Source organism: Vicugna pacos, chromosome 19, assembly GCF_048564905.1.
Source record: "Vicugna pacos chromosome 19, VicPac4, whole genome shotgun sequence".
Taxonomy (NCBI): domain Eukaryota; kingdom Metazoa; phylum Chordata; class Mammalia; order Artiodactyla; family Camelidae; genus Vicugna; species Vicugna pacos.
In genome coordinates, this window is record NC_133005.1 from 43679595 (window position 1) to 43700126 (window position 20532).

The 20532-nt window shown below is 56.7% G+C and overlaps 1 protein-coding gene across 2 annotated transcripts in view; it reads left to right on the top strand.

Annotated features, from left to right (window-relative positions):
* Positions 1-1614: 1614 nt before the first annotated feature.
* Positions 1615-20532, top strand: part of PHACTR3 (phosphatase and actin regulator 3) — a 177507-nt gene continuing 158589 nt past the window's right edge. For both annotated transcript variants that reach the window (XM_072943606.1, XM_072943607.1), the window contains exon 1: positions 1615-1753. In XM_072943606.1, coding sequence (XP_072799707.1) covers positions 1642-1753 — 112 coding nt within the window. In that variant the 5' untranslated portion in view covers positions 1615-1641. The remainder of the gene's footprint in view (positions 1754-20532) is intronic.

A 20532-nucleotide genomic window follows, 5' to 3' on the forward strand; every position in this document is an offset into this window, starting at 1 on the left:
TACATGACCTACAAAGGTGCACACAATCCTTGGGGCACGGACATGAGAGAACCAAATGTGTCGGGAGGGGAAGCAGGGGGGCTGAAGGAAAGACTTCGGAGCAGAGGCAATGCTTAGTTAAGCTGGGTCTTGAAGAATGAGTAGGAGTTCGTCAGGTTATGCCCACAGGGCTGGGCAAAGAACAAAGGCACTGAGACTGTGACTGGGGTTTGAATCCTATGCTTCATCTTCCTAACTTCCGACGGCACATTACATCATTTCTCTGAGCTTCGGTTTCCTCCCCTAAATGGGAGCTGGTCGTAGTGTCCCCCTGTGAGCTGATAGGGGGGAAATGGGATGAAGCCAGAGAGGGAGCAATAGACATGACAGTCCCTGATCGCCCAGAGCTTGTATTTGCTCACTTGTAAAGTGGGAATAGCAATTGTCCCCTCCTCAAGAGGTCGTTATAAAGACTAAATGAATATATGGATGTATGACACAGTGCCACCTACTGTTAGCTGGTAATTGCTGTTATTGTTACAAAGTTCTGAAGCTGAGGAGGGAGAGGTATGCGGGGTGGGAGTGGGATATGATGCTGGAAGCAGCCAGATGTGCGCCCCAGGGAGGACACAGGTGGGTGGGATGCCCGGCTACATCTGAGTGCCAGTGCTGCATTCAGCGTCTATGTGGCGTGGACCAGTCCTTCCTTTTTGCTGCCTGCACTTCTGCATCTGTAAAATGGAACAGATGATTGCACCTGCTCACAGGAGCACTGGCCCTGTACAGGAGAACGGCTGAGGTCCTGAGCCGAGCTGCCCTTGGGAAGCTCTCAGTGATGGGGGGGGGTGTTGGGTGCGGTCCCTCTGGGGCTCTCAGGACCTGTGCCCGTTACGCTGAGCGAGTCAGTCCACCTGGAACTCTCTAGATGACCTGGGTGCTGATGAGGGCCCAGAGAGCAAGCAGAGGCCTCCCCAGCCCCCTCCAGACTGAGGGCCCCCAGGTGCTTGTGGGTGGAGCGGGGGTCGTGATTGGACTGACAGGTCAGAGGGCTTGGGAGGGGGTCCTGGCTCGGTCACAGCCCTTGAGCTAGTTGGTAGTACAAGGGCTCCACATACAGTTCTCACCAAGTTAAATGTTTCTGTTTTATTTTATTAAAGACAGAAGTATTCATATGTCTATCAAGCGGATTTAAGAGAAGCAACAGTGGCCCCTGCAGTCTCCAGCAGCCGCAGTGGGGGGCCAGGCCCTGGTGCAGTTCCAGGCTCACCCATCTCCTTCCACCCTCCCCAACCCCATTTGACACACCCGAAGACTGGGGCTCAGAGAGGTCAAGCGGCTTGCCCAGGGTCCCACAGCGGCTCCACTGGGCAGCTTCTTTACAGCCTACTTATGCGGGCGGCTACACCTCCTGCCCTGCTGGCCTTCTAACATTTCCAGGGCGTCCGGGCACTGAGGTCTCGCCTCCCGGGCTGCGGCGCCCGCGGGGTCCAGGAGATCAAGGTCACGGCGGCGCCCCTCGGCGCCCCCGCCCAGCGGAGGGGCCGGCCTCGCCTGGCGGCCCCGCCCCCGCCCCGCCCCCTCCGCCGGCGCCTCCCGCAGCCCCGGGCTCTGCGCCGCGCTGGGCGGCCCCGTGGACCCAGCCCCGAGCGGTTGTCCGGCGGGATGCGCGGCCGGGACGCGGGGCGCGCCCGCTGGCCGGCGCCGGTGCGCTCGCTGCTGCGCGCCTTCGGGGCTCGGGGCGCCGCCGCCGCCGCCGCGCGAGGCCCGGCGCAAGGTAAGCGCGCGGCGCGGGGAGCGGGCGCGGGGCCGGGGGGCGGCCGGCCGGGAGCCCACGCTCTGCCCTTGGCCGCTGCAGGGCGGCTAGGATGTCCTCTGCGCCCCCAGCACAGAGGTGGGCTCCACCTGGTTCAGGCTGTCTCTGAAGCCAAGGCGGGGGACTCTGTCCGCAAACAAGGGCAGTGCGCGCAGTGGTCCCTCACGCTGGCCTGGGGTCGGCCGTCCCGGCATTGGAACCCTCCTCTGCTAGCTGTGTGACCCTGTGCGCATGACACTTGACTTCGCTGCGCCTCAGTTTCCGCATCTGTAAGATGGGGTGCGATCCAGTGCTTAAGTCTTGGGGCAGTTGTTGGTATCGTGGGGGCAGTGCTTGCCACCCAGTGAGAGCGCCGCACGTGTTCCGTTGTCTCCCAGGGAGGAGGCAGGCCTCCCTCCACCTGTGCAGGGCAGCAGCAGCCAGGGCCCCTGCAGACAGACACCTGGTCCTGGAGTCGGTCCAGCTGCTCTTAAAGGGACAGGATCTCAGGAGATCCTGAGGAAGCTGGAAAATGGTGAGGGCCCCACCTGGTCCAGGGGAGAGGACCTGGCAGTGGGCGGGGGCTTAGGCCTCCCCATGAGGAGGCCAGAGAGCTTTGCCTGGATTCAGTGGCCGTTGGTACAGTTGGAGACCAAGAGGCTGAACGATGGTGGGGCCTGGGGAGAGTTAGGCCAGTGTTTACCCCACTGATCCCCTGGTATGGATTTTCTGGGGGACACTAGAAACAGCATCCAGCCCCTCCCCTTAGAATCTCCTGGAATCTGTATTTCCAACCAGAGCCCCAGGTGACTCTGGGATCAGGCAGGTCTGGAAACTGGTTTTGATACATCAGTGGTTCTCAACAGGGGTGTCCCCCCCTCGTTTTTTGATTGTTACAACTCCCCTCACCCTCAGTTCTACTGGCATCCAGTGGGGAGAAGCCAGGGGTGCTGCTGACATTCTGTGATGCTCAGGAAGCCTCCCCCATCCCTAACCCCCACCTCTAAACTCCCCCCGCCCCCCAAAAAGAAAAAACGCTCAGGACCACATTGGCAGTGCAGAGGTTGGGAAACGGATGCATGGTGTCACAGGGTGGAGAAGGATGGGACGGACGCTGGGGTTGTTGGGAGAGCCTGTTATGTGCCGCGCTCTGCGGTGCCCTGAGGATGAGGAGCCCATGGTGAAGCTTTGGGGCATTTCTGTGTGCTGAGTGGAGCCCCACCCTGGAGGATGGGTGGCCCTTCTGTGGCTGTTCACCCATCATGAATATCAAGCACCTGCGAAGTCTGAGACCTTGTACAGAGCTCAGGGGTGGGGTGGGGTGCAGTGCAGAATGAGAGGGAAGCTTGCCCCCCAACCCCGGCACTCATCCTGTAATGGGGGCAGACGCTCCCTCATCCTGTGCCTGCACACAGTAGGTACTCAGGAGTGCCCGCACACAGTAGGCACACAGAGTCCCCACCCTGTGCCCGCACACAGTAGGTACACGCGAGTGCCAGCTTCCTCCCCTGAAAGCCGCCACCTCCCACCTTTGCAATACTCGGGTACTGAGTTTACAGCGAGGCGTACTTGGGGTTGGATTTTGAGAAAGGACGTTTCAAATCCTGACCTTCAGCCGTTTGGCAGTGTGCTCAGAGCCGTCACAAGTCTATGATCTGCCTGTGGACATGATGCAACTCCTGTCCCACAGGCTCATTTCAATTGTTGGGCATTTTTAAAATAGTTCTGTGGCTTCTGTCTAGGCCTTGAAGGATGCAGGGTTCAGCCCTGCTTGCCCGCGTCTCCGAGAAGAAGGCCAGCTCTGCAGGCAGCGTGGCAGCAGGAGTTTATTAATCTCTGCAAATGATTCCGGGGCTGACCTACGTGCGGGGAGCCGCAGGGCTTGGAGGTCAGCTTCCTGCCCTCAGGGAGCTTTTTATTTTGGTGAGGGGGAGAAAGACAATGGACCTGGACTTGGAGACAAAGAAAGAGAAACATAAAGATCATCTCTGTGCAGAGATAGGCTGGTGGAGAGGAGGTGACTGAGGATGGGAGCTGCTCTAGCTGGGGCGGCCAGGAAAGGCTCTCTGAAGAGGGATGTTCTACAGACTTCATGTGGGGAAGCAGGGAGCCATGTGAGGGTAGAGGGTGAGAGCATTCCCGGCAGGAGGGAAGCAGCGGCAGAGGCCCTGAATGGGAGTTAGCTTGTGGAATTGGAGGAGAGAAGAGGGTCATGAGGCTGAAGACCCTGGGCGAGGGGAGATGTGGGCGTTGTGCCCAGTGAGGTGGACAGGTGGACTCTGGACTCCACCAGGAGCTGTGGAGTTTCACGTGTGCAGCCCGAGGCCTTTGGCGGCTTTACCTGAGAGAAGGCTCCTAGTGGGGAAGGGGAGCTGCCTGCTGCGGGAGGACGGAGGTGGGGAGCCCAGAGGACCTGTCGAAGCCTTGAGGGCCTGGAATCCAGGATGCTGCATTTTTTGTCTAAGCCCAGGGGTCAGGGTTCTATTCATGGAGCTGTGGAAGAATGGGTGGAGGATGGGGGAGGCTGGTGGGGAGGAGGTTGGGGAGAGGAGGCCGTGTTCATTTGGAGAGGCCTGTTGACTTCTTCCAAGACGTGCCAAAGAGGCCATTTCATTGCCTGTCTGAGTCCGGAGCCTGGGGCGGGCAGATGGCCTGGAGCCTCCACTCTTGAGATGCGTCTGCCGGTGTGCGGCTGGCTCCCAAAGGAGGTCACCTGCCAGGGGCTGAGTCTCTGGGTTTCAGTGTTCCAACTCAGCGTTGGGTCAGATGGGACCCCAGTCCAAGTGCCAAATCTTGGTGTGGAGCAAGGGTGCAGGGACCCAGGGTAGAGCCAGGCTGTGTGCCCACAACTCTGGGCATCCTGGTGGCTAAGCCTCGGGATGGCCCCCTGACCTCTCCGCCTGGAAGCAGGACTGTTTGTCCGGTTGCCACCTGCAGCTCTTGCTCCCTTGACTTGTGCGGCTCCTTCCTCAGAGCTTGCTTTGGGCGGATCCTAACTCCCAACCTTAAAGGGATAACATGCTATTTCAGTGGCTTTAATTTAGGAAGAAATGAACTACTCATTCGTCCAAACTTCGAAGTCGGATTCAGAAGCGCTGACTCGTACTGGGGTATTTCTGCCCCAAGGGAGGTTTTCTTTCTTTCTTTCTTCCTTTCTTCCTTTCTTTCTTTTCTCTCTTTCTCCCTCTCTCCCTCCCTTTCTCTCCCTCTCTCTCTTTTTTTCTCTCTCTTTCTTTCTTGCTTTCCTTCTTTCTTTCTTTCTAAAAAAACCAAACCAAACCTTCATTTGAAGGGGGAGGGGTGACTGATGAGAGCCTGATGCGCCCCAGCTGGTGCTCATTAAAAGCTGCGGCTTCCGGGGCTGCACAAGGCAGTTGGGAATGCAATGCCCTGGCTCAGCCCTGGGCTCAGAGTTAGGACTGGGTCAGCCTTTCCGAAGGCAGCAGCCCCGAAGACCCAGGTCAGGTCTGCACCGCCCAGCTCTTTTGAAATCATAATGATGACCAGCTGTACTCAGCAGGCTTTTCCACTAGCAAGTGACTAGCGATTCATGAAAATGCATGTCCAAAGCCAGGCGCTTTCAGGAGCTCCAGCTAACGTCCCCTTGGTGGTCCAGGGCTCTGGCAAGGTCACACTACCTGCCCTGGGGAATAGGGGAGCTGGACAGCTGAGGCTCAGCTCAGGGGCCAGCTCACAGGCCACCCGAGGCCATGGATGGAGCCGGGCTTGAGACCCCAGAAGACAACCAGTGAGATGGCAGCAGAAGAGGGAGCGAGGGCGCTGGGCATTGCAACTCCCCCACACCTAGGAGTGCAGGAACCCCATACCTGCGCTCACCTGACCTGCAGAACCTACCGTGGATCTGGAATCATCCTCTAGCCTCAGCCTTCATCCTCATGAGTGTGTGCCTGGAGCAAAAGGCAGGGTTTGTGGCCTCCGGGCAGTAGAAGGCCCTGCCAGGGTTTGCTGTCCAGCCAAGGTCTTCCCTTCCCTCGAGTCACCTGCCTAGGTGCCCAGAGCATTTTCCCACCCCTTGGCCCTCATCCACCTGAATCCGCGCCCCGTCACCTTAAAGACCGCTGGTGAACTTGGCGGGGTGACTTAGCTGCTCGGTCCATTCTTGTTTGAAGAAAAGGAGTGATCCCTGGCTTTAGATCGGGTCTGGCCTAGAGCTGGCACGCCGTTGCTGTTTGTCCAATGAGTGCATGATGTGTTCTCCTATGCAGGCAACGGGGTTCTTTGGAGAAAAAAAATAATTACACTAGTATTTCATGAATAGCTTCTCGAAGCGAGAAGGGAAAACGTTGCAGACCCTCCTTGGAGCACCACTCCTCCCTCTTCCTCTCCCTGGAGGGAACCCCTGTGACTGCTGAGTGTTTTCCCCACCAGACGACCTTGCCATGTGCCTGTGGGTCTCGGGAGGAAATGCGCAGGGTGGTTTCCTCTAAGAACTGCAGAGACGGCATCTGAAGACAGCAGACTTGGTCTGAAACAGTTTTCATTCGACGGTGTGTCTTGGAGATTTAGCTGGCTCCTAGATTCTTCCTAATTGCTTGAGAGCATTCCATCATTTGAGACTTTCTGCTGCTGCCGGCCATGGCGGGTGTCCTCGGACCCTCTGCTACCCGCAGTGCCCTCTTGTACACCCGTACAAGTGCTTCTCCACAGGACACGTTCTGAGATGCAGAATTCCTGGGGCAGACGATGCGCCCGCTGTAAATTTCACTTGATTCTGTGAAATTGCTGCCCACGTGGCCGCCACCCCCACAGCAGTGTCGGAGGTGCCCGTTTCTCTAGGTACCCTGGAAGGGTCCGTTTCTTAAAGGTTGTCAGTCCTACGGAAGAAGAAGGGAACGCCTGTGGTCTAATTTGCATTCCCTGGGTTGCTTGAGCGGGGTTTTCTTATGTTAATTGGCCGTTTGGGTTTCTCTTTCTGTGAGTTGCTTCTTTTCTGGGCAGCTGTGGGTCTCTCTTTGTGAATGGTTTGAGAGAGCTCCTTATGTGTTCTGGGTTCTAATCCTCTGTTTACTGCAGGGTTTTTGTTCTCGCTGGGGCTTGGCTTTACTTGTTTATCGCGTCTTTGGCTGAGTAGAAGTTTTCAAGTTGTTTTTTTTTTTAGATATAATTGACATGACATACTATATGAGTTTTAAGTCTACGATGTAGTGATTCACCGTTTGTATACATTGCAAGATGACCACCACAGTAAGTCTGCTTACATTCGTCACCAGAGTTACAGTTATTTTTGTGTGTCTGATGAGAACTTCTAAGATCTACAGTCTTAGCAACGTTCAGACATACTGCGCCCTTCTGTGAATGGTTGTCAACACACTGTGTAATTCCTCCCTAGGTTTTCAGTTTCGACGCAGTGAAGTTTTTCAAGCTCTTTCTTTATGTCTTTTCCTTTTGTGTTGTCTTTAAGGAGTCTCTTTCTGCCTCAAATTTGCAGTGAACACCTTGCCCCAGTCTGCCTGGGACAGTCCTGGTTTTAGCTCGAAACGTCTGGCGTCCCGAGACCCTTCGGGTCCCTGGTGAACCAGGACGGTTGGTCAGAAGCGTATCCACCCACGTTCCCTTGTAATAAGTGTACAGCTTTTTTTCTTTACATTTATGTTCCTGGTCCACTGTAATTCACTTCTGTGAATAGCATGGGGCAGAATACAGATTTTTTAAAACTGAAGTATAGTTGATTTACAATGTTGTGTTAGTTTCAGGCGTACAGCAAAGTGACTCATATTTTTTCCAGATTCTTTCCATTTATATTATTACAAGATCCTGAATATAGTTCCCTGTGCTGTACAGCAGGTCCTTGTTTATCTATTTTATATACAGTAGTGTGTATCTGCAAATCCTAAATTCCTAATTTATCCCTCCTGAATACAGATTTTCAATAGGGCTTCTAGGAGTTGAATGTTTAACTCAGGGAACAATTGTTTCCTGGTGGCAACATCCAGCCATGCCTTAGCCGAGGAGGGAAGGTGATCTGGGAGGCAGACACTTGACCATGAAGTGGCCTGTGTCTCCTGAACTTTAAATCGAAAGAGATTTGGGGCAAGAGTTTTCTTTCCAATTTGATAAAGTAGATGATTTTTTGATACGATCAACATTTCATTTGCATCTGATGAACCCCTTTTACCGAGAAGCACTGGCTCGCAGGGGTCAGCTGTTGGGAGAATTTCAGGTGCTCCTCCTCGCTGCCCTGGCTGTTTGGAAGGCCCTGCCCCTGGAAGGACCCCTCCCCTGTGTGTCACCTAGACGTGCATCCTTGTGGCTCACTCTGACTAAGAGGTCTCCAGACCTCTCCTCTCTTGGGGCCTTGTTAAGGCAACCTGTTGCCTTTGGAATTGCTAACAAAATTCAGATGCAGTTTATTTTAAGGAGAAACACCGGGAGCGTACATCCTTTGCATCGGCCTTCTCCCGGCCGGACTGGGGTGCCGGTGGGGCCCATGGTGACCAGAGGGGCCTGGGTCTCCCAGTGGCTCAGGGTCTGAACTGTGTGCTCCATGGCTGGAGCGGAGGGAGAACAGGGTGGGATGCCTGCTGCCCTTTGCTGCCTGGTGACCTAGGTGACCTCGGAGGAGGTCGAGTTTGCGAAGCTGCACTAGTTCCAGGAAAGGTGACTAGTCCTCCCCGTTACGGGTTGTGAGTGTGTGAGTCTTCATGAGGCCTTTTCCAGGAGGGACTGCAGCAGTGCTGGGTGCTCGGGGCCGAGCTGTCCCTCATCGTTCTCCTGCGCTTGGACCCGGCATCCTGGCTCTCAGGCCTGCAGGCGTGGTCCGGACCAGTACCAGGACTTGCCGGGCCTGCAGGTCGCACATGCTAGGTCCCGGGGCTTCTCCGCCCTTGTAACGGTGCGGGCCGGCCCCGCGTGCTACGTCTCGTCCTGCACGCATGTGTAGCTCTCTGGTTGGTTCTCTTTCCCTGGGGAGCCCTCACTGACACGGCTGGCGTGCTGGTGTGCGGAGGGAACCATAACGAGGTGCGGCAGAAGTGAAACTGCCGCAGCTCTGGAGGCCCAGAGTCCAGAGCCAGGCTGTCGGCAGGGCTGGTTCCCCCTGAGGCCTCCCTCCGGGGCTTGCGGACCACCTCCTCCCATGCGTCCCCTGGGTGTGTGTGCCTCGCGGTCTTGCCCTATGTCCAGATTTCTTCTAAGGACACCAGTCAGAGTGGACTAGCACCCACCCTGGCGGCCTCGTTTGAATTTAGATGCGTCTTTAAAGGAGCTGACTCCAAACTCAGCAGCGTTTGGAGGCCCTGGGAGCCAGGGGCTGGGCTGTGGAACTTCGAGGGGACACAGTTCAGTCCAGCCGCTGTCCCCACGGAGCTCGGCCGGGCTGTGGGCTGGGCCTCAGGCCCGCTCCACGCGGCCTTCGCCCGGAAACTTGGGTTCCAAGAGGGAGCTTCCGAGAGAAACAGCCTTCAGTTCTGTCATGTTTCTGTCATCTTTTATGATCTGGCCTTGGAAGTGTCGACAAAAATAATCAATAAGCAATCAGTAATAAGAACAGAAAGGAGTTTTATCTAAGCTGGCTGCCAAAACGGGCCCGCCAGCTCAGCCTCAGCGACACGTGAGCTCCGCACGCCGCCTGCTCCCCAGCCCCGTCCCCGTCCCCGGCTCCCGCCGTCTGGGGTCCAGGTGTCCGAGGTCTGAGCTCCTCCCCGAAGCTCTGAGAGGGAAGCGGAGTCCTGCTCACGGGTCCCTGCCGGCTGTCGGGGCTCATCCCCACCTTCCAGAGGCCGCTGCCTTCCTGGCTTGCAGCCCCTCAAGGCCAGCGAGGGGGGGGGGCGAGTCCTCCTGGCCTGTCGCCCCCTCCCGGCTGCCCTCTCCTCCTCCCCCGCCTCCCCTCGGCCTTGAAGGGCTCGGAGATTACACGCCCGTCCGGGTCGTGGGGGTGATTGCCCCGTCTTCGGGTCAGCTGGTTACACCCCGATTCCGGCTGCAGAAGCCTTGACAGCAGTGCCTCGAGTCGTGTTCGGTTGAGTAACCTGGGGCCTGGGGCCGGGAATCCGGGGGGTTAGGATTCTGCTGTCCGCATTGTGAAGAAGGGCATTAGCCTGGGTTCCGGCCTGCGGTGGGCCGCTGCGTGCAGACGGGGTGGCACCACATTGATGAGAACGAGTTACGTCAGCGGCAGGAGTTTGGGTGGAGGGGACAGCCGCGTCCTGCTTTGAGGAATCCTAGTATTAAAACATCCCCCCCCCCAATTTGTAGAGGACAGAAATCAGTTGGTAACAATCTGAACTTTAGCAGTAATCGAGGCTAGGAATTGTTTTCTGTATTATAGTTTAGTTGAGGGCACCTTTGCATCAGGAGCTGGCTAGACACGCAGCGTTACACCGTGTCTGGGCTCTGCCCGCTGCGTTTCCCGGCTCCTCTGTGCCTCTCACTATGAACTGCAGCAGCGCCTGCCCACCCTCCTCATCTCCCGGCCCCTTCTTGCCTCCCGCTGCTTTGTTCCCCACCCAGTGGCCCTATACCTTCCGATAGAAGGGGAATTGTTCTCTTTCTTTCCTGGGTGGAGACCCTCCTGGGTTTTTCATTCCTCCCAGAGGCCCCTTCTCAGCCCCTTGAACTGCCCAGCGCGTTCACCCCAGGGCCTTGGTGTGCGCTGTTGTCAGGAGTGCGCCTCTCCCCGTCCCCACCCCCTGCACAGAGCCTGCCACATATAAGTGAGTGGACAGATGAGTCCGTGAGGAGTGAATCGGTCAGTCAAACCCCAAACAGGGGACTTGTGTTCTCTAGGGCACGTCTCTTGGCTCAAGCCTGGTGAGTCTGTGTGCCTTTCTGAATAAAGGGTCAGCCCCTTGTCTTTGCTGTGCATTGCAGATTCTGGTGGGAGCTCTAGTCCCTCCTGCTAACAGACCCCCAGGGCCCATTCTCCTAAAACTCTGGGGTTCCTTTTTATACTGAAGTATCAGCTGGTCCCCCAGGTAGCCCTTGAATGAACCAGGAGGGTCAGAGACCCTCCAAACCCGGCAGCGTAAAATGCCAGGGGTCATCTCTGTTGCAGCCCATGCCGCAGGACTGATGTCAGCCTCTGCTACACACAGAAACGAGTGCTGCTCCCCCCGCCGGCAGTGAGAATCGCTGGCACTGTTGTTAACGTTTCAGTATGAGGCCGGGCAAAGGCGCCAGGATCTAATTTCCTAAATAACTGCTCCCCCTGCCAACAGAAATCCAGGGGACCCACCAGCTCTAAACTTCACGGCAGTTTAGTGAACAGTGGGCTCGGAAAGAGATCACAGCTTCTATGAAAACGTGGATGCAGCCGTCACTATTGTTAGATTTGTGCAAGTGAGTCTTGGAGTGACCACCCCAGCCGTGGAACTTGGGATGTGTTTTTCAAGTACTACCTATAAACCTCACGCTATGGACTTTCTGTAATCTACGGGCCAGGCTCGATGCCGTGTTTGAGCTGTCCCACGGTGGAACGCTTCATCTCCTGTTCCCGCGACGAGGTATTGGAGACCGAAATCCGTGTGCGGTCAGGCAGCGAGCCCGGCTCTGCGGATTCACCCGTGGGAGGTGAATCCAGGAAACACTTCACACTGTACACGCTGAACTGGAGGAGAGAGTGTCTGGGTGACCACGATATTGTGTAAATGTGAATTACCTTCTTTTCTTTCTTTCTTTCTTTTTTAAACAAGTCTTTTAAAAAATTGATTTCTTTTTGTGAATGGAGGGACTGAGGATTGAACCCACGACCTCTGCGTGCTAAGCACACACTCTTCTACTGAGCTGTACCCTCCTCACCCTGAATTGTCTTCTTTTAAAAGTAAGAGTCAGATGGCTGGATGGTTGGGGCAGTGAGTGTAACTGCAGAAGAGTTACTGGTTTGCCCTTTTATTTATTGTTAACATTCTAATCTTGGAAGCCTCTCACCACCCTCTTCTGGCAAAAATGAAAGCATTGTTCGGTGGGAGCTTGGATGGCCACCCACTCTTGGAGGCGACCTTTTGTTCCGCTCAGGACTCCACCTGAACTTTCAGGGTCAGGTGAGCCGTGGGAGATGGGCAGTGGTCAGGGGTGTGTGTGAGGGACGATGGACCATTGCTTTGTTCTGTGATGTACCTGCTGTCCCAGGAAGCCAGAGAGCCTGCTGATGGGAGATTACACGGATTTATTTGACTGAGAAAGCCGCTGTGTAATACCGCCTGGTTTGGACAGACCACAAGCTTTGAGGGACATCAGGTTGTTGCCATACTGTTTGCCTTATTCATACCTTCCTGTGTTGAGGGGGTTTCTGTAGAGTGGGTGGCAAATGAGGCTGTGCTGGGGCTGACGCTCGAGATTTTGGTGGGATGCAAGGCACCAGGGATGGGCTGGGACAGTGGGAAGAATGTAGAAGGCCTGCCCTGTTGCTGTCACCTGTCAGCTTTGGAACCTTCGGGAAGTCACGCCCCCTCTTGGAGCCTCAGCTCCACTCTTGGGACAAAGAGGACGATTATCCCAGCTGCGTGGGGTCATTGATGAGCACTTGTGGAGTCACAGTCTGCTGTCCTCTCCCCACCGCGCCACCTCCTGTATGCTCGTCAAGTCCGTGACGTCTGTGGGGGTCAGAAGAGCGTGAGGTCTCTGCCGGTGCCGCTTCGGACATGTTTATAAGAACAACCTGAGCCCTGGAGCGCAGGACCCGTGTTCGAATCCCGGCTCCATTCCCTGGACAACGATGCAAGCACTTTGCATCTCACTTGCAAAATGAAACGTCAGAGTACCTACCTTATTTGGTCATTTTTAGCATTAGCCACATTCATAATTATGAAGTTCTTGGAATGGTGGCTGGCCCATAGTAAAAGCTATGTGTTAAGTAAATGAATACCCAACCAACGGGGCTTGAGCTGTGGGACATTTTCTCCTTTACAAGGGGTCTGGAGGGAGGCAGGCTGGAGGTCTCCATCCATGGGGTTGGCACTCCAGCCCCACGTGTGTCACTCCTGGGTCACAGGGTGGCAGCTGCCACCCTGGACGCCTCAGGACACTCAGACAGGAAGCAGGCACGCTGCAGTCAGCACCTGCCAGGGTGTCTTTTCTCGACGGGGCTCCCCGTTCACCAGCAGTGTTTCCCAGAGGCCCCGGAAGACAGCCTTCTCCCTTCATTAGCTGGAAACAGGGCACATGGCCTCCTGCAACAAGGGAGGCATGTAGGAGGTGCCCAGGACGGGAGGTCACCTGAGACACACCTGACATGGAGAAGCAGGAGCTCCTGGGGCTGTGATCTGTCCTTCTTGTAGAGGGTGCTCCCGTCCCTCCCCTGCCGGAGCTTCCTTGCGTTTTTCTGCCTCCCATTGCTGCCCACCCTGTACAGCCCTCCGGGTCACCTGGATGTGCATGGGGCATGGAGGACATCAGAAGACCAGTGCTTGCACCGGCGGACTTTTTGTGTTGATAACAGCTAGCACAGGGGGAGGCGTCCCTGGGGCTGGGCTGCCCGCTCCGTGGCAGGGAGCCCTCCCCCAACTCGCACATCCGAGAGGAGACACAGGAAGTTATCCAACCGCCTCTGGTGCCTGGGGCTGCGGAAGGGCTTCTCTAGACAGCCTGAGCGCTGGCGGAAGACGCTCGGAGGAGGGCCAAGCCCCACGGGACCCCTGGCCTGTTTCTCAACCAGCCTTGGTGACCCACACCTTTCAGGGTGGGGATGCCAGGTGGTGAAATGTAGGATTTTGTTTTACAAGAATTGGGACTTGTTGAGAAAAGAGCCGCAGCTGGCATTGCATTGCGCACTAACCTGGGTAGCCTCTTGGGCGTGGTCGGTGGTAGAGACCCCAGGGAGGAAGTGGTCGAAGGGCGAAAGTAGCCAAGTTCAAGGCTGGGTCAGCGCGCAGGTCAAGGGAAGTTCCCACAGGCCACGGCTGCGCGCAGTTCCTCCTGTGACCAGCAGAGGGCGCGGCTCCCCTCCGCACCGCGGGCGCTGTGGGACCTGCTTTGTCTTCCGCTGTCCTCGGCTTCCTCGTCCCGGGGGTTACCCTCTTGATCCTCTTCCGTTGGTTCCTTGAGCGCTTGGCAGAGAGGAGGGCTGGAGCAGTTCTTTTTAAACGATTGCGTTTGCTGGTTTAATTCTGTTCCTGTGATGGGCAAGGAAGTGTTCCCGGAGCCTCAGGAGAAACCTCAGGACTTGGAGGCAGGAGGCTGCCACTTATGTCCCCGAAAGCCTGGAGCTGACTTGGGTCCTGGGGCGGCTGAGCGCCCCCCTCCACGTCCTGGGTTAGCGACGTCATCCACTAATCACCCGTGTGTGCGCATGCTCACTGATTCAGTCAACAAATGTCTGTTTCCTGGGTGCCTGCGACGTCCCCAGCCCGTGCCTGACAAAGGTCCCCGAACTCATGCAGTGACTGGGCGAGGGCCCAGGTCTTTGGGCCATCAGCTCTCCGGGGTCGTCAACCTGCAAGGGTTCTCTGGGAGCACCGCAGGCCTGGTTCAGCTCCCACCATGTGCGAGGTCTGGAATGATTGTCACCAAGTGACCAGGCAGGAGTGACCATGCTCACTCCAAGGTGAGGAACTGCAGTTCCAGAGAGGGGTCTCCAGCCTGCAGCCGGTCTCAGAGGGTCTGTGGGACCCCAGAGCTTGAGCTCTCTCACCCGCCTACCCCCGCCTCCGATAGAGCGGACTGTGTCTGGGAGTCTCGGGGGTGCTGAGCTAAGGCAGTGGGCTCTCCTACAACGTGTCTAACGTGCAAATGGGGCCCCTCCTCTTTCTGTCCCATCCTGCCCCTTCTCTGATCCTCCCCACCCAGGAGAGGGCATCTTGCCCACCCCGTGGTCAATGTCAGACTTGATGGTTACCTTGAACCCCACCCCCATGTCCAGTTCATCATCAAAAGCAGAAATCTGGGGGCCTTCTCTGGCTCCTTTCTTTCTCCCGTCCCTCCACAGCTGACCCACCACCAATCCTCTGGGACCACCTTGGGGGACACTGAATCCGGCCTGCTCAGCACTCCATCTCCCTCGTGGGTGGTTGCCGGCCTCCTGCTGCATCTCTCTGCTTCCTCCCTCACCTGTGGTCCCTTCCCCATCAGCAGCTGGAGGGATCCTCTGGCGACTCAGCTTCTGCCTCCAGAGGCTCTCGTAGTCGTTGTATCAAGGACCACAAGACATTGCGTGGCCTGGGTCCCGCCCTCTCTCCAGCCTGGCTCTCGCCCTGGCCCCACACTCTCTGCCTCTCTTCAGCGCTCTGTGCTACTCCCACCTCATGGCCTTTGCCTGGACTGCCCGCGCTGCCTGTGAGCCCTCCCTCCGTGACTTGTCTGGTTCATCCCCACTGAGCCTTTGGTTTCAGAAAGAGCATCACTTCCTTGGAGCAAGGTCGGCCCACGCAGGTGGGGCGTCCCTCACTCTGTTCACTGAAATCAGTGGCTGACTGGTTGCTTGGTTGTGAGCTCCGTCTCATCTGCAAGGCCAGGAGCTCTGAGATTTCAGGGCCCCATAATGCGCTGCTCCTTGTGATATTCCCCAGACACTGTAAGTTTGTTACAAAAATGCTCGGGAAATATTTGATGGGTACTATTAACGTGCATCTCTTTTTAAAACTGAGGTATAGTTGATGTGCAATGTTATATCAGTTTCAGTGTACAGCATGGTGATTCACAATTTTTGTATCTTTAATCTGCACTTTATGTAAGAATGAAAGCAACTCTGAAAACACATGTGAGTGGGGTTGGGTCTTCACATGGTCCTTTTTCCACACCACCTGCTGCTAAGGTGCACATCTCCACGTGAGGGTATCTGCCAGCCTCAGGATGTCACCTCCGCCGTGGTGTCCTCCTGCTGACTGTCCTGGGCAGAGGAAGACCCTCCCTTTCCTTCGTCACTCTGTGTTTTTGGAAGGGACACATTTTATAGACTTCGCAGTCTTTTTAGTTCTTTGAGGCAACTGTGTGGGGTTTATCAAGGCTTCCCGGGGTCAGGAAATGGCTTTGGGTTTTTTGAGCAAGGACCAGAAGGGTGACCCCTGGGAGAGCTTCTGTCTGATTCGAAGCCCAGGGCAGGGACAGGACAGTTTTAAGTGTCCTGTGCTCAGCAGAGAGGCTGACCGAACACAATTATTCTTCAGATCAAAAGCTCAGCCCAGGTGCCTCTGTGTCCCTGGTTTGGTTTTGTTTTTAAAACAGCTTGATAAGTTACATATCGTAAAGCTCACCTGTTTAAAGTGCAAAATTCCATGGTTTCTGGTATATTTACAGAGTGGTGAAGCCATCACCATAATGTCATTTTAGAACATTTAGAACATTTCTGTTACTCTAAAAAGAAGCCCCTCACTCACTAGCAGGAATCCCCCAGACCCCCTCCCCGCCCGCGGTAATCACCGGCCTGCCTTCTGACTCTGGGGACAGCTCACATAACGGAGTCATATCATACGTGGGGTTTCTTGTGACTGGCTTCTTCGGCTTGGCGTAGTGTTTTCAAGGTCCATCCATCTTGTGCAGGTATCAGTATTTTATTTCTTTCTATGGCTGAATAATGTTACATTGGGTGAATACACCACATTTTCTTCATTTATCGATTGGTGGACATCTGGATTATTTCTGTGTTGGGGCCACCGTGAAGTGTGTTGGTTCTGTAAGGTTTCCACAGTGTGCTTCCCGACCAACCCTGCCCTTGCAGGGGTCCTGTTGAGGGGGTGCAGTTGGGGACTTTCACAGAGACCCCCTGAGGATCCTTGAGGCGGAAACTTTGTGTGGACAGCGGCCTCCCGGCCTGGGGTGGGTGCCTGGGAAGGCCCGGCTCTGCCCTGCAGGCAGCTTCCTCGACTTTCATGGCTGCTGATCACTCATTTTTTAAAATTTAAAACTGTTTTTTATTTTGGAGCATTTCAAAGCCAGAAAAAACACAACGACCAGCTCCATCCCTCTCCGATTCAAACAAGTCAACATCCTGCTGACGGGACATATATGAACCGAAGTTTGGTGGTCGCTTTTGTCTTCCGCCCCCAGCTCCACGTGCGCTCCCAGAGCAGGTGCTGAGCCTTGTCCTCCTCGGTGCCTGTAAGCACTGCCTTACAGTCAGCGAGAGCAGGGACTAGAGAAGCTCTGAGGTGGCGCACGGACGAGGCACTGAGGGGCACTGGCGTCTAGAGACAGTTCTCGTGGTCTTCGTCCTTCCCATGCATGGCGGGGAGGCTGCCTTTCTGTCACTGTAGCGATGGTTTCCTTTAAAATGGATTTCAGTGCAGATTGTCGGTGGCAGGACAGGTTCTGAGTCTGGGAGACCCAGAAGCGAGAAGGTGGGGAACGGGGGGCAGACAGCCGGCAGCCACTGGCGTCCTCTTTGTTCCCCCTTCCTGCCCCACATATCCCTGGGCTGCCGTCCGCACCCCCAAACCCCGCTGGCCCTTTTCTGTGCCTGCTGCTGGCTGGCTTTCTCCACCACCACAGGCTTTCGCATTCAGATGTGGGAGGCTGATGTTGTGGTTGAGGGGCTCCTGAGACCTGCCTGCTTTAGGGCCAGGACTCAGCATGGCTCTCAGGGGCTGCCTGAGGACACACTTGGAGAGACCCCGGGCTGGGAGCATCAGCCCTGCGTGCCCTGACTTGTGACCAGGACAGGTGTGCACACCTGAGTTGCCCTCACCTGTAAGGTGGGGGCTGCAGTAGCTCACACGTTCTAGGTGTGTGAGGAAGAAATGGTGCTCCCTCTTCCTCCAGAGAAGGGCTCAGCCCAGAGGTAGGTGTGTCACCCGCCAGCACGTTTTTACTTGGATAAAAAGTATTTAGAAAAACATCCTATCAGTTTCCTCTTTGCTTCACGGTATGTGCTGACAACCATAAGATGTTTTGGGGGTGACATCTATTGATCTGTTGGTGGCCTTTCTCAGCTCCCTCCTCCCGGCCACCTGGAAGACCCTTTGTTCCCTGTCGGACCCCCGCTTCTGGTTCTGGCGTGGCGCGCAGCACACACTAGGCGCTGCAGAGTACTTGAGGGGAGGCAGGCAGGCAGGCAGGCTCTCAGAGGGGACTGCTGCTAAGCGCCCAAAGCTCCGTGTAGAGTCAACACGCACGCTATTTCTTCACATCTCAGTTCTGTCCTTGGCTCTTCATTGGGGTTCATCCAACCCTGCCAGGTGCTGCTGGGGTGCAGGGGGAGCCCCAGGAGGTCCCAGCCCCTGCAGCTGCCAGACCCCTGACAGGCTCCATCTCTGAGCCCCAGCTGGGTTCCTGACCTGCAGTGGGGCTAAGAGCACCGCCCCCTGGGCTTGTTTGAGGGGCGGAGAGGGGATCGCGCCCAGCTGGCCCGGGGGGGGGGGCAGGCAGGGTGGTGTCTCTGCATCTCTGCATCCCTTTGTCGCCCAGGCTGTGTGACACAGCTCCACGCCACGCCCTCTCTCTGTCCTTCCCTGGGCTTTCCTCCCCGTCGTTCTTGTCCCATGCCTGAGCTGGAGACGTGGGAGCTGCCTGTGTTTCCCCCACACTACCATCTAGAGCGGTGAGAATTGCTCATTAGCACCTTAGGGAACAGCTCTGTAAGTGGCAGCCCTAGGGGGGTGTCACCTCCCTTGCCTGGCCTCAGCTCCATCAAGGAATCCAGGGGAAGCCTCCCTGGAAGGCACCAGGTGCCCCTCCTTCCTCTCTCTTCCCAGGATTAGGGCTGAGGGTCTGGAGGGAGGAGGAGTGGGCGGTGGGGAGGAGGATGTGGTGGGCGGGGACAAAGCTCCGGAGGGCCCCGCCCCCCATCCCATGATGGAGCCAGGGCAGCAGGACCCACTGGCCTCCAAATCCCCTGAAGGGCAAGGGTCTGGGAAACCGGTGTCTGAAGCTGCTGGAGAGGTTAGGCCCTGCCTCCAAGGGAGGCACCTCAGGGTCTCCTCCCCTCCAGCTGGGGAGGGGGAAGAAGCGGGATGTGGAATCCTTGTTTCTAGAGCCCGCGCGGCTGGGGTGGGGGTGGGCGGTTCATAACTCGGGATCCAGCCCCCACCTCCCTCCGGGCAGGCGACGTGCCTTTCAGGTATTTGAGACCCCTCCCCATCACCACGCTGGCTCTCACTCCCCGCTCTCGTGACGTCAGGCTCCCCGCGCGTGGCATGATGGGAGAATCCTAATGTTTTCCAACAGATGCTCCAAGAACAGCTTTCAGATTATAGCAATTGCAAGAGCAAAGATTCTTTTTTCCTTTTTTTCCCGGGGGGGTGGGGGGTGGGGTGGGGGGAGGGAGCACCCCCAGAAATTCCTGGACATCACCCCCTGCCCCAAGCACGCAATAAACAGTGACAAGAAAAAGTTTTTATTTCCTGGTTCAACTTTTTTTTTTCCTGGAATATAGACTGAAGAATGGAAATAAACGCGAATAAATAACAGGCAGGCCGCGCACGCCGGGATGCGCCTGGCTGCAGCCGCGAGGCTATTGTCTCATCGCCCTGAAGCCAGCCCCGGCCTCGAGCTCTGGCTCCTTCCCTTTCCCTGTCCTTTTTGATTTTTCCTTTTTAAAAAGACACCCCCTCCAGCCCCCTCGCCGGTGACCTTGGCCGCCTCGGATGCTCTGATTCCACGCGGCTCCCTCCAACTTGCCGGGCCCATGGCCGCGTCCGAGGACGGGAGCGGCTGCCTCGTGTCGCGGGGCCGCTCACAGAGTGACCCCAGCGTCCTCACCGACTCCTCGGCCACCTCCTCCGCGGACGCCGGGGAGAACCCAGGTAACAGGGCGGGCGGGGGCGGCTGGACGAGCGGGTAGGGCCAGGGCAGGGGGCGCTGGGCGTGCGTCCCCGGCGCCGCTCCGCGCCCTGGTCTGCGTTTGGGGAGCCGCGGCAGGACCCGGGCGCTCAGGCTCCCACTAAGGCGACAGAGCCCTTTGTCCGGAAAGGAACCGGTTCGCCGGGTAGAGCCCTGGGCTGCGCATCGGCCCTCCTTGCGGGTTGGTGGGCTCTGCTCTTCCCTCCGAGGGGCTTCCCTCCTTTGGGCGCTGACCAGCTGGGGATGAGAGTCAGACCTGCAGCCGCCTCCGCCAGTGCTGGCTCCGAGCTCTGACCCCTCCCCGAGGCCCCAGCTCCGGTGGCCCGGGCGGCCCTGCATGGGCGTCCCCGCCCGGGCAGGGCGGCGTTCGTGCGGCCACCGCGCAGAGGGGCTTCCGCGGGGCGCCCGACTCGGCGGGGCCTGGCGCACCTGGGCGCGCCCACCGGCCTCCGGGACAGGTGCGCTTGTGGTCGCAGAGCTGCCACAGGGAGACGGAGGGCGTGCGCCAGGACCAGGGCTGATTTCATTAAATTATATGGACTTCGTCCACTCCCCCACCCCCACGGCGGCGTCGATTGTTCAGGTGATAAATCTGGTCACAAAGGCGTCTATATGGCTGGATTGATTACTTTCCAGAGAGGAAGAAAGGCCCTAATAAAGCAAGAGGGGGGTGGGCTGTGCGCCCTGTCACCATGGAGACGCAGGAAGCAAAGTGATCATTAAAACCTTTCTCCACCAGAAGGCAATTTTCACTTCACAGGGAGAAGTCTGAGCTTCTGAAATGTAGGGTTCAAAAAAAGAATCAAAGCTGGTGTTTTGGTATCAAGCCACAGGACTCCGTATCTCAGAGAAGCAGGATCCATTCACGGGTTCTGTTTTGACAATAAGTTGCTCTTACCTTCCTTTGAAGACTCATTCTCTCTAAATGCGCCGATCCCAAATGGGGACTTGATCACATTAAATGGTGGGCATGGAACTCCAGATACTCCCTGGGGCTGGGGTGAACCGGCTTTGTGGGGAGGGATTCCTTCACTTGGCTGGAACACAGAGGAGCTTCACTATTTAACTGCAAAAAAAAAAAAAAATCCATTAAA